The sequence below is a fragment of the Felis catus genome, chromosome C1 (assembly GCF_018350175.1).
Source record: "Felis catus isolate Fca126 chromosome C1, F.catus_Fca126_mat1.0, whole genome shotgun sequence".
NCBI lineage: Eukaryota > Metazoa > Chordata > Mammalia > Carnivora > Felidae > Felis > Felis catus.
In genome coordinates, this window is record NC_058375.1 from 206,091,136 (window position 1) to 206,104,889 (window position 13,754).

Genomic DNA, 13,754 nt, shown 5'->3' on the forward strand with positions numbered 1-13,754 from the left:
TCTTTTTTTTTTTTTTTTAATGTTTACTTATCGAGAGACAGAGGAAGACAGAGCATGAGCAGGAGAGGGGCAGAGAGAGGGGGAGACACAGACTCGGAAGCAGGCTCCAGGTTCTCAGCTGTCAGCACAGAGCCCGAACGGGGACTGGAACTCACAAACTGCGAGATCATGACCTGAGCCAAAGTTGGATGCTTAACCGACTGAGCCACCCAGGTGCCCCCTTATCTGGTATTTTTGCTCCAGGGTTTACTCTTTATGGCCTTCAACATCACTCAGAAGGAATAAAAATACTGTAACTACAGTCACATGGTTTATGTTTACAATAAGGCAAGTAAATAAAGAACTGCCTGTATTTGCGATTATACTGGGCAGTGCTGCTGTTCCCCCACATTTCTGCTTCCATGTCTCCCTAGATATGCTCTTTTCACATAGGAGTGTGGCTGTCACCATGGCATGGTTTTAGGGGGCAGGTAGATTTTTCTATCCCACTGAATTAGCCCCCATTCTTTTTGAAATTTTTATAATGGGACCAAACTGTTCTCCCTTCACAATCAGAAAGGTGACTAAAAATCAAAGCATCTCTTTAAGTTCACACTGATATGTATCAATGGAACGGAAGTCAGATCCCTTCCTGAAAATAAAGTATTTTTAAAGGATTAGAAGGGGACAAATAAGAACCCGGGTCCTACGGGCAGAGGGTGGGTAGGAAGAACACTAGAGACACAGAAGGATGGCGAGGGCCAGGGGTTCTCAATGTAAGCTGTCGATTTCACATTTGGCCCGTCTTGCCCAGAATAACCGTCAGGAGGAAGAGTGTGTTCCTGACCCCCAACCCGCCTGAATCTGCAGGTTCTCAGGGGTAGTTCCAAGTGCCCAAGTCGCCATGTGACTATCTGCATGGATTTCTCAAACAGGTCAAGATTAGACCAGAGCTATTCAACACCAACATAAAGCAAAATAACTCACCAGGATCTAAGCTCTCAGCTGAATGAAGTTAAACTGTCCTATCGTGTATATAAAAACATTGGGAGCACTTTATTTTTTTTTTTCAAATTTTTAATGTTTATTTTTGAGAGAGAAAGAGAACATGAGCACAAGTGGGGCGATGGGCAGAGAGAGAGGGAGACACAGAATCCGAAGCAGGCTCCAGGCTCTGAGCTGTCAGCACAGGGCCTGACGTGGGGCTCAAACTCACAAACTATGAGACCATGATCTGAGCCATTAACTGACTGAGCCACCCAGAGGCCCCAAATGTTTATCTATTTCTGAGAGAGAGAGAGAAAATTAGAGACAGAGAGACAAAGTACAGAAAGCATGCGTGGAGTTGGGGACAGGCAGAGAGAGAAGGGAGACACAGAATCCGAAGCAGGCTCCAGGCTCTGAGCTGTCAGCACAGAGCCAGATGTGGGGCTTCAACTTGGGAACGGTGAGATCATGACCTTAGCTGAGGTCAGACACTTAACCGACTGAGCCACCCAGGTGCCCCGGGAGCACTTTAAATGAATGTCAATCTATGGGATTCCTGCAATGATGTAGAGAGAAGACTAAGCTAAAAGGCAGAAAGGAGTCTAAGTAAAGGATAATATGGGAAGCAGAGAGAAAAGGTGCCGGCAGATGAAAGAACCTCTGGAGAAGACAGACCTCTAATGAACGTCTGGCTAGCTTTCCACTTCCCCAATGCCCCACCGTCCACAGTAAAATACGTGGTTTTCATTTTTTAACAAAGCAGATTATGGCTTAACATATTTTTATTAACCTTCAGTTATTTTTGAGGGATTGAGAGAGAGAGAGACAGAGACAGAGAATGAGTGGGGGAGGGGCAGAGAGGGAGACACAGGATCCGAAGCAGGCTCCAGGCTCTAAGCTGTCAGCACAGAGCCTGATGTGGGGTTTGAACCCACTAACCATGAGATCATGACCTGAGCTGAAGTCAGGTGCCCCTAGGTGTAAATATTTTTTTTAAATCAGGGGCGCCTGGGTGGCTCAGTCAGTTAAGCACTTGACTTCAGCTCAGGTCATGATCTCATCGTTAATGAGTTCAAGCCCCGGGCCACGCTCTGTGCTGACAGCTCAGAGCCTGGAGCTTGTTTTGTTTCCGGGTCTCCCTCTCTCCACCCCTCCTCTGCTCATTCTCTCTCCCTCCCTCCCTCCCTCCAAAATAAATTTTAAAAGATATATTTTTTTAAATCTGCAAGCATTAGTTATTAAGGCTCTCAGAGTATTGCTTGTTAAAAAAAGGGGGGGGGGAGATGTTGGTCAGTGATTTTTTTAACGACATTTTAATTTCTTAAACCATAATAATAGATGGTAAGCTATTAGCTACTAAGCAGTGAGAGTTACTATATCAAACTATACCTCTGGCTCAACTATACACAAGGAGGGAGCAAAACAGAGACTGAAAAAGGTGTTGGAATACAGAGGAATGACTTCATTATTAGTCTAAGAGGATAATACAAGTAAACAACTCCAAAAAAAAACCCCACCAAAAAACAAAAAGCCCACAACCCCACAAATACATCACTGTAAACAAAGTCCTTGGATGGGAAACCTGGTTATTAAGTTGCAAAGCGCTCTGAAAGGATGATGGGTATCAACATTTGCTCCAGCTCCTGTGTAAACAGGATCATACACAGAGTCCTCTGCTCTGATACATAATGCATTCTTGAAACAAAATAAACCCAACATATAAATACACCATCAGCTAAAAGGTTTTTATCAATTCCCTAGTTATGGCATAAATATTTCCTTTTGGAATCTGAATCTTTTCAATACTACCTGATTAAGGTCTCACTCACCTCAATTTCTAATTACCCACCTCTACATATAAATACAACATTTATTTTAATGTTGGGAAAGACTGCTAATAGACTACAAGGGCTGGGCTGATTAAGGACACTATCATGCCAATCTTTGCTTGCAAATTTCTTGAAACCGTTCTCCAGAGTTGAACAACACAGGTTTTCTTTTCTTGAAAGGGTCCCACCCATTCATATACCTGCGTGTTTTCTCCTGTACCTGGTTCAGTGTAACTAATGGACTTCCAAAACTCATTTCATCTTTTAAAGATATCAGAGATAAAAGTTTGGATCTTTTGTATTCCTTCATGGATTCCAAAAAGCATTTACCATAAATTTAGGAAATTAAATAGTACCATTTAAAAAAAGAGCAATAATTGGAAAACAGCATGTATCAAAATCTACAAAGCAAATAGAAAAAGAAAAAGACTGGATCTATTCCTCAAATGTACTCAGGATAAATTACAGAGAGGTTTAAATGTAAAATGATGAAACACTTAAGCACTAAAGGAAGCATGGAGAATTCCTCCCTCATCACAGAATGGAAGAAACTTTATGACTCAAAATCCAGAAGCAGTAAGGGAAAAGACTGGGAAGTTTTATTACATAAAAATCTACATGGCAAAAAAAAGATAATTTAAAAACTTATAAAAAATAGTTGGATGTACATCACAAAGGGTTAGTATCCCTAAATGTGTAAGATTCTAAAAAGAGGGAAGAGCAACATACCTAAAGAAAAAATAAGCAAGACCTGTGAACAGAAGTTCACAAAAGTAGGTAAAAATGTCCTGAATCATGAAAATACGTTTACTCGCTCACAAGAATAAGCCAGCTACAACTATGGTAGACACCCTTTTCCTCCTGAAAGACTGCCCCTCAAATGGAGAAGTCTGACAAGCCTGTGAACAAGGTTCAGGAAAAAAGGTCTTCTCATGTGCTGCTGGGTTTGTATGATGTTAGAGGACACAAGTCCTCCAGAGGGGTGTTTGCCACTATCTAATAAAAGTATGAATTTATCCTTTGTCCCAGTAATCCCAAACTTCTAGGAATCTTTCCCAAAGAAACACTAGCAAAAACACCAAATAACATATGCAGAGACATTCTTCATGGCATTATCTGCAGAAGCAAAAGACTGGAAACAGCCTAGCTATGTCCACTGATAGGGAATTAGTTGAGTAAACTGTGGCACTCCAGTACAGCACTCTGCAAACGTCATAAAGAGAGACAGAGAGAGAGAGAGAGAGATCTCCATATATGGCTGCAGGGTGATCTCCAATGTAGATTAAGTTAAAAAAAAAAAAAAGTACAGAACAGTATGTAAAGAAAGTATCAACTCCCCAGTTGAGAACATGGAGAACACAGACACACATTTAAAAAAAACTATAGAAAGATAACTGAAACTAATCATAACCTATACAGGCAGTGAGGGAACAGTGTGATCGGAACAGAAACGAAAGCTGGAATTCTTGAAATATACTTCATTTTGTAAGTTATATCCTAAGTACAAAGAAAACTGCAGATAACATTTAAATTGTTTTAATAATCATACTGATGTCATTTTGAAAAACAGAGCGAGCAAATAACTTCATCAGGAACCAAGATTTTCAATGTAAAGGAAAGAGCTATAAATATAAAGTCAAGTATAATAAGTAAAAATCCTCTAATTCTAAGTTGGAAATATCCATATGACTCAATGTTTTCTTGTTTAAAAGAAAAAAAACAAAAACAAATGAATGGTTTCCCCAGCCCTGCACACCAAAGTCCCAGAAGCAACAACTTCTTCGGTAGCAGTAAGCAACCTCGGCACCCAGACTGCGATCTAAATTTGATTTCTCACTAAAAGGAACCAGGGCCACTTGGCTATATACCTGCTTCCAGGTCTGACACAGAACATATATATGAGCCCAGAAATGTTTTCTACATTATTACCAGCTTTGGAAAAAGCTCCATTGTATACAACCATTTTCCCTCCCTGCCTACCTTCATTTTAATAAGAACCTCCTGACAAAGGTTTCTTAAGTCTTTCCGCCTACTTTTCCAGGACAATTCAGCCCTAAAGAGGCTAAAGAAGGCAGAAATCCCCACCCTAGGGACTGTGTGTCCCCCAGATTAAGAAAGAGAGAGTCAGCATGGAGTGTCAGAGCCTAAGGGGGTGGAGAGGACATCCACAGCTGAGCAGAGGACAGCCCTGAGGAGGCACAGCAAACATGCAGGGGAAAAGACAGAGTCTGGTTACAAACAAGGGCACTGATCCAGTAAGTAAATAAGTTAGGAATAATGCGAGCCAGGTTGAAGAGACACACAAACACGGAACAACAGAAAACTGGAATGAACCCTGAATGTCTGGGCTGGAATGGGAGCACTGCTATGGACTTAGGGTCTTAGAAAATACACACACACATACACACACACAAAGAAAATGTATGTGTGCGCACACACATACACATGCAAATAACTCTCACCTCCCAACAGCAATAAACACACCCTAAATCTTGGCTTGTACACGCCATTCCCTAATAAATAGAACCAGGATGGAGAAATGGGGCAATGAAAAGTTCTAGATAAGACTGGGAATATTTTCTTGTGCCCAAAGCAAGCGAATGCTAATAAAGAATAGGAACATGTTAAAAGGACACAGAAGCCAGCTTGAAGGAACCCTCACTGGCCAAATTGGGGACAATGTAAGCAACTCAATTATTATAATGGATTAAAATACTGAATAAGAAATAGTCCACACTGATAGAAATAGGAAGATACATTAGGAGCAGGACATTTAAATAATTTCAAAGTTCTTCCCACAAAATGTTTATTATAATAGAGAAAGGAATAACTTTATAGTAGTAAAACCTAGTACATACACATCCTGTAACGGTTAAAGTGAACACCATCAGTCATGAAATAAATGCAAACTGGGCCACTTGAGAAGACAGCATTATTTCTGTTACATTCCGCCAAATCCGAATCTAACAGTAAGGAAACCTCAGACAACCCAAAATCGAGGGATGCACTACAGAATAACTGGCCTGTAATCTTCAAAAGTGAGACGGTCATAAACGTCAAGTAAAGACTATTCTAGAACTCTCCAGAAAGAGACTAGAGAATCATGGCAGCTAAAGACAACACATGAGTCTCGGATGTAAAAGATAATAAAACTTGCATAGGGTCTCAGGATTAGATGGTGGTTAGCATTAAGATGAATGGGATTTTCCTGATTTTGATGATTACATTGTCGTCATACAGGACAATGTCCTTGTTTGAAGGAAATACACACTGAAGTACTCTGGAGTATTGGGTCATTAGGTTAGTAACTTATGCTCCAACAGTTCAGGAAAGGCTCTTTGTACTGTGCTTGCATTTTTTTCTTTTTTGAGAGAGAGAGAGAGAGAGAGAGAGAGAGAGAGAGAGAGAGAGAGAGAGAGAGAGAGAGAGAGAAAGGGCACACATGAGCAGCAAGGGAAGAACAGAGACAGAGGGAGAAAGAGAATCCCAAGGAGGCTCTTTGCTGTCAGGAGCCTCCTCCTTGGGGAGCCTCCTCCTTGGGGAGCCTCCTCCTGGGGGAGGCTCCTCCTGGGGGTGGCTCCTCCTTGGGGAGCCGATATGGGGCTTGATTGTGGGATCATGACCTGAGCGGTAATCAAGAGTCAGATGCTTAACCGACTGAGCCACCCAGGCGTCCCTGTACTTGCATTTTTAAAATAGCTTGTGACTACTTCAAAATTTTAAAAACAAAATGGGGTTTAAGTTATAGGAGTGTCCTGAAGGGAGCTTTCATCAAATTCTCAAAAATAAAACAAACAAACAACAACAAAAATTACCACCCCAGTTCTATACTTTGAAACAAAAGGAAATAATAAATACGAATACATCAAAAGGAAATGAACATTTTGAAGACAGGTAAATTCAATAAACTTATATGCTTAAACACATCTACTTCAAAAGAAGTAAGAGCTGTTAGTGGTTTTAAATAACTCAATTATTCCCTTAACTAACACCTCTCAAAGCTACTCCAACGGATAGGTGGTTTCCTTAAGATCTGTCCATCTATTTATCTAAATACATGCATCCATGTTTTGTTCTCTATCACAGTATTTCCTACTGTTTTGGAAAATGCAACACCTTATTTCATTTTGTTCCCTTACCCTGACAAAATATTAGAGCTCATCCATTATTTTAAGTGACTAATTGTGTTGAAGGATTTATCAGACTAAAACAAAAGTCATTGCCAATCTATATTAACTCCTATCATTAACTTTTCAACTTACCGAAGAAACCTTAAGAAATATGAGCTGAATCGATGTTTTGGCAGATTTGCCTTTCAAGTCAGTGTTGATGAAAAAGACTTAACGTAGCGGTCCCCACAAGCGTAAGAAGCCATTAGGTACCTGGTCTTCCTGAGCAACTAGAACTGGACAACACCCAAAGCCTGACATCTAATCGCTGATTTAGGAGAAGCTGGATCCACAACTACTCATTTCTTACAGCCACAAAGTACCTCTCCATGTGACAGGAAGACTTCTGTTACTAAAACCTTAACTTTAGCTATTCCTGGGGGGCCTGGGTGGCTCCGTCGGTTAAGCGTCTGACTCTTGGTTTCGGCTCAGGTCATGATCTCACAGTTTTGTGACTTTGAGCCCTTCACTGGGCTCCACACTGACAGCACAGAGCCTGCTTGGGGTTCTCTCTCTCCCCCTCTCTCTCTGCCTCTTCCCCACTCACGCTGTGTATCTCTCAAAATAAATAAAGTTTAAAATGAAATAAAATCTTAGCTACTCCTAACACCATGGCACCAAAAAGAACAGCATGTGAAGAAACACTGTACAGAGTGAGAATATCTACTCATAGTCACTACAGAATTCATGAACTTCCTGCTTCTCTAGAAAAATGGGTTTCAAACTAATTTTTTCAACAGGGACCCTTTGTTCAAATTTTACTTGGAAGTATACAACTACAATGGGTTTGTTGTTTTATGGGAACCCAGAAGACATTTAAAAAAAATTTTTTTTAATGTTATTTTTGAGAGAGAGAGGGAGACAACACACAAGGGGGGAAGGGGCAGAGAGAGAATGAGACACAGAATCCCAAGCAGGCTCCAGGCTCTGAGTTGTCAGTACAGGGCCCGAGCCCAACGTGGGGCTCGAACTTATGAGCTGTGAGATCATGACTGAGCTGAAGTCAGACACTTAACTGACTAAACCACCTAGGCGCACCCGAGAAGACATTTTTAAAAGCCACTCCTCTACAACATATTCCCTGGGAAGGGGCGGGCAATGTCTTCACTAGCTGTAAAAATGCCAACTGAAAATAAGTGCCAGTGGTTAGCAACAACACCTTCAAGGCAACAAGACACAAGTACGTCCATGAAACGAATATCCGTGAAGGTGGCCGGAATGAGACCACAGCCTATGCTGATAGGAGAAGGGGTCATCAAAATTGAATTCAAAAGCCAAAAGTAAAGGGATACAACAGAGAAAGAAAAAATGAGAATGGTTTTACTAAGAGTTAATTTTAAAATGACTCAAGAGGTTAGCATGAAACTTGATTCTATGATCTTACAGCTGGATAGCACTCAATTCTGCCAAGGAGTTCAGGCAAGTAGAAATTAAAATATAACTTGTAAGTTAGAATTGATTTTATCTTTGAGAAAAGAAAATCCCAAATACCAATGGTTTAAAGAACAAAGAAGTTTGTTTTATATCAAACACAGAATTACGTGCTCCAGGGAAGGAGGCCTTTATTCTGAATGGCCATGTGGACAGCTGACGGCTGCACAGCAACCCTACCTAGGGATTTATTCAATATGTTTACCTTTTTATTAGCCACCCAGCCACCCACTCTTTTGATCTTCTGGATTGGCCACTCGGGAGGGTTGGAATGTAGTTTGCCAGAACACATCATTCCCTAGGAACTCACAGGACGTTGTTCTCAACCAATATGCTGCAGCACACCCATGTGCCAAAACCAGGGTGCCACCAAAATGTAAAACTGTCTTACATGTACTGAGTAGTAAAAGTCACCCTAAAAATCCTCTAAACTTTCAGGATCTGGGCCCTTCACGCAAGCTAAAACTGAACTTCTTTCGCATCTCTTTGTATTTGGGCCACGGCGTTTTCTACAGAACAGTGGAGGCCAGGATCTAGTTAGGAAGCAGGAAAAAAAGGAGTGTAAGGTGGCAAATAAAGACAAATGGCTGAAGTGAACTCCAAAGAATGCATTCAGTTACAGCCTGCATGCTCGACAGGGGTGAAAACGAGCTCTTGGGGGCAGAAAGAGAGAGATGAAAAAAAATCCTGTAAATTACAGGGGCGCCTGGGTGGCTTGGCGGGTTGAGTGTCCAACCTCGGCACAGGTGGTGATCTCCCAGTTCGTGGGTTCGAGCCCATCAGGCTCACTGCTGTCAGCACGGAGCCCACTTCAGATCCTCTGTCCCCCTCTCTCTGCCCCTCCTCTGCTCGCACTCTATCAAAAATAAAACAAACATGAAAAAAAAAAAACAAAACTACAATGGTCTGTGGCCCTGCAATGCTGAACCCAAACTGACCATCTTACGCCTCAGTATTCTGTCCCTCCCACTGGGTTGTCCTGGGCGTCACGGGGGCAGCACCGACATGGAAGACAAAGCAGCCGTGAGCAAAGTCAGACGGTGCTACAAAACCATGGCCACAGACGGCCGGGACTCTGCCTGCCAGACTCCCTGTCGCTCGTGGAGCCACGCGGACGGGCGGCCTGCACGCACACGGGCTGCCATCAGCTGCCTGGAGGACGTGATTGTTCACATCCGTCGCCAGGAGCTTCCGTGCGGCTCAGGCTTCGACGATTAAATAAAAAGTGTCCATTCAGAAAGTCATTCAACACATCACTAATTACATCGTGTGCCGAAAAGAAAAAACAATAACCAGCCAGTTATTTTCTCTCAAGGAAAAGCTAAATTCACTGACAGTTAAGAAATTAGTTGCAGTTGTTTTACTTTTGCTGGAAAAGAAATGCTTTAAATGACAAAATGTGATTGGCACTTATAATTTGACACACAATTTATACAAGTAAATAAACATTAAAAGTTATTCAGTAGGTACAGATTTTTTAATTTAACTTTTTAGTTATTTTTAACCCTGGGTTTTAAAGAGGTTTACACTTCTTTTTATGCACGAAGCATAGCTATGCAGAGAGTACATAGTATGTGGTGTATCTGTGGTGTCCATTTTCAGAGAGGGGCAATTAGAAAAAGTCTAAAACAGGTTTCGTAGGGGAAACAGAAACACTGTTAGGACATCTGTCAGGTGGGAAATGGAACTGAGTCATTCAAGTGAGATGTGGTGGGAGCACTCCAATTTGCCGAGTACTGAAACATCAGGTAAGAACCAACCAACGCACGCACACACACGCACGCACGCACGCACGCAAAGTGAAAGGAACGTGAGTGGAGAGAACTTGGCCTGGTACATATGAGAGAGGGAGGAGAAACACTCACTCAAAACCACAGGGCCAAGCGAACCCCCCGATAACTGTGAAAGCTTCATACACACCGCGGCCCACGGTACGCTGCGGCTCTCCGCGTGGGGATCACGGCTGCCGCAACATTCGTTTCAGTCTTTCAATCCCTTCCAAGAAGGTAACAAAAATTGTATTTGAAGGCTTTCCTCAAACACGAAAAAGCAGACGAGCAAAGGAACAAGGGCTGTTTTTACCCAGAGTGCTAAGGTCAGGAAGCTTAAAAACTTCTAAACCCTTTTCCAAAAGAGAAAACTTGATGCGTTAACAGAGTGATGCCTTTGTTGGTGGCAACTAAATGTGGACACATCATATGGATCCCCTTCTACTCTGGTCTAGGACACTTGTGTAAGTCAAACCATAAACGTACACCGCTCCTTCAAAGGTTGTCCAACAGATACGCTTCCCACGTATTTGCAAGCTCGTGTTACACTGAAAGCCAGTGTGAAGATCAAGGGAACCTCACAGCTTCACCCATGTATTTCAGCATCTGAAATCCTTCACAGGTGTCCTGAAAGAGGAAAAGGTCACGACCTACAGGTCAAGTCAATGATCATTAGGTGTCACTGTAACAGAAGGGATCTACATAACCTCTGTAGCTACATATGGCACAGGATTAAATGCACATATTACTTACAGTGATTTTTCATCTCACAAAATGAATTCTGAGCAGCATGAAAACTAGAATTGTTCAAAACTACATGTTGTAAAACCTGTCTCTCAGGGATCTTGTCTCAAGTTTAAACTGAGGTCTCCTGAAGAACTGTGAATAAAACCAAACTGAACCAGGTAACAAATAAAAGGGGGAAAAATACACACTAGAGTCAATGCAGCCAAACGCACACAAAGCCTGCCACCTCCTACAAGAAATAATTTTTGCCACTGATTTGCCCACTAACCACATAACTGTCCTAAACACAAAAACACTTGAGATTTTTTTTTTTCTTGCCCAGAAGTGGTTTCTGAAAAAGGATAAATGCAGTTTGACATACATAATTTAGTTTGCAACCAACCACGAAGAGGAGAAGCTTGGCGGGGTGGGGGTGGGGGTGGGAGGAGGGGTAGGCATGTATGTGTGTGTGTGTATATATATATATATATATATATATATATATATATATATATATCCATGCTGTAACAATCTGATCAAACGCCATTAAAACAGCTGAATCCTTCTGAAACCCTCAAAAGGCTCTACAGTCTGCTGCAAAGTTAAAGGTTCTTTTTCTCCTCCTCCCACTTAGCTGACCTTACCCCATCATCACCTCACGTTCCTAAGCGCAAAGATGCTCGGCAAATGAAAACTCGGTAACGCCCTGACTTCTAACTCTGGCTGCAGTCCTTCTGCAGAGACTCCTCGGGCTGCAGAGGGCTGTCGCCTTCATAATAAACAAGGTTACGCTGCAATGTCAACAGAACACTTTGGGGTCAGTGCAGCGATCCGTCAGTCAAGCTTCCAGATTTCTCTCACAGTGGACAGGGCCGCATTTCTCAGAGGGGAATCAAGTTTTGTCCCACTCATCACTACCACCGAACAGCACAGCACAGGAGGAACTCGGTGCTGCTCATTACCAAAGACAGAAGAAACCGGGTGTAACTGCCAATGGGCTGACATTAGCAGGAACCTCTGGTGAAGAGACTTAGCTCAATTATAAATGCAAAGTCACTAGGGATTTTTAATTATTAAAGAGTAAACCATATGCTAGAGTAACAGAAGACAACTCCGTAATCAAGAATGGCAGGAAATGGTAGTTCTTAATCTGTTTCTATTCTTTGACACTCTGAAGACCTCTTCCTTCCAGAAAAAGTTATATGCAAACTAACAATAAATTGATAACAATGATGTAGCTAAACACACTCCAACTACCAAATTCCAGTGTTTACATAGCTACTTAGGAGATATATACGTATATCTATATGATATATATACAATATACATGTGAAGTTTTAGATGAATACCAGCTTTGCTCCGGACTTGTTTTGACAAACCACTTACTTTAAGTGTCGATTTCTTTAACCATAAAAAAAATGTCATTAATCAAAATAGACTTAGAAATGCCTATGAGAAATGAGGAACTATTATTTATAATGACAGTAATTCTCTTTGGTTTGATGGCTCTTACAGAAAGCACTCAGAAAAAAAGATGTGGCCAATGCTGGTGATAGGGGCAGTAGAAGTAAATACCCTGCTTTGTTTTTCTTTACCCCCCAAATAGTCAGTTTAGATATAATGAAACATGTACTGGTCCAGGCCACCCATATGTATAAAGAAGTTGTACCAAAGCTTTTCAAATTTATAAATCTAGGACATTTCATAGACGTCAAAACTTTAAGACATTACAATATTCTACTATGAAAGCCTAAATAAATTTAAAAGGAAACAGAATATTGACTCTGTCCTCATCCTAAATCAAAACCATAGTAACAACTTGGTCTAAAAAAGTGAATGTCAAGACCTACAACCACATCAGAAGGTACAGCTTATGAAGGCATTTTCTAATTAAAAACAAAACACAACACAACAGACATCTTTGCATTACGGAGATTAAGTACTAAGTATTACATATTTTAGCACCAAAAATAATAAAAGGATTTAAATACTATCCTAGGTTTAGAATTATAAAAATCTGACTTTTAAAAAGATCAACACAGATTTGCTTTTTCTATAATTGGTTCCAAGCAACACATACCATGATATTTTCCAAATGCTAAATGCTGTAGCTCCTCCCTTTCAGAAGTGTCTTAAATCAGTCTTCTTGGAATGGCTATGGCCAACACTGAAGTTCAAGTTTTAAGTCAACACCCTCACTACTGTCATATAGTGTATACTGTGATATGGAATCCACACTATAGGACCTTCCAACCATTCTCTACCCCTTACTCTGTGCCACCCAATCTCCATGCTGCTGCCAGATTAATCCCTCTCAAGTACAGGTCTAAATCCTATCACTTACTTGAAGAGAGAGAGAGAGAGAGAGAGAGAGAGAGAGAGAGAGAGAGAGAGAGAGAGAGAGAGAGAGAGAGAGAAGAAGCTTCAGTATTTTTTTTCCTGATTAGCTAAAATCCCTAGCATTATTCTAGCATTCAGGACTCTCAAATATAGCTTCTTCCTCACCCTATAGTCAAACCAAACTGCACTAGGCCACGTTTCCCATCATATTTTGTCTTGGCTCATGTGGCTCGTCTTGCTTCCCTATTCCTTCCTTCACAGGCCCATCCAACTTCCCAGAAGCTCAGTAATGCTTTGCTGGATGCCCTCAGGTGCACAGTTTCCCCTGTGGAAACCTCAAGGCTCCCGTCGGACGCAGTGGCTGGTGTGAGAGCTGGAATGTAATGCTCTTCCCCCTACAGGTTCCAGGATAGTGGGGCCTGTCCTACTTACCCTTGTCATCTTCAAACCTGCCTCATGACTGGGAACTCAGATTCCTTCGAAAAATAAATGTCTAAGGAGATTACTGAGGCCAGAGAAGCATC

At 41.6% G+C, this 13,754-nt stretch overlaps 1 protein-coding gene across 2 annotated transcripts in view; it reads right to left on the reverse strand.

Annotated features, from left to right (window-relative positions):
- FARSB (phenylalanyl-tRNA synthetase subunit beta) overlaps window positions 1–13,754 on the reverse strand; it is a 72,982-nt gene that overhangs the window by 10,118 nt on the left and 49,110 nt on the right. The window contains exon 17 of one of the 2 annotated variants that reach the window (XM_045034532.1): window positions 9,741–10,791. The exons of the other annotated variant lie outside the window; for it this stretch is intronic. Within the exon in view, the coding sequence (XP_044890467.1) occupies window positions 10,781–10,791 (11 nt within the window). The 3' untranslated portion in view covers window positions 9,741–10,780. Of the gene's footprint in view, window positions 1–9,740; window positions 10,792–13,754 lie in introns of those variants that run through there. 2 annotated transcript variants of the gene reach the window in all.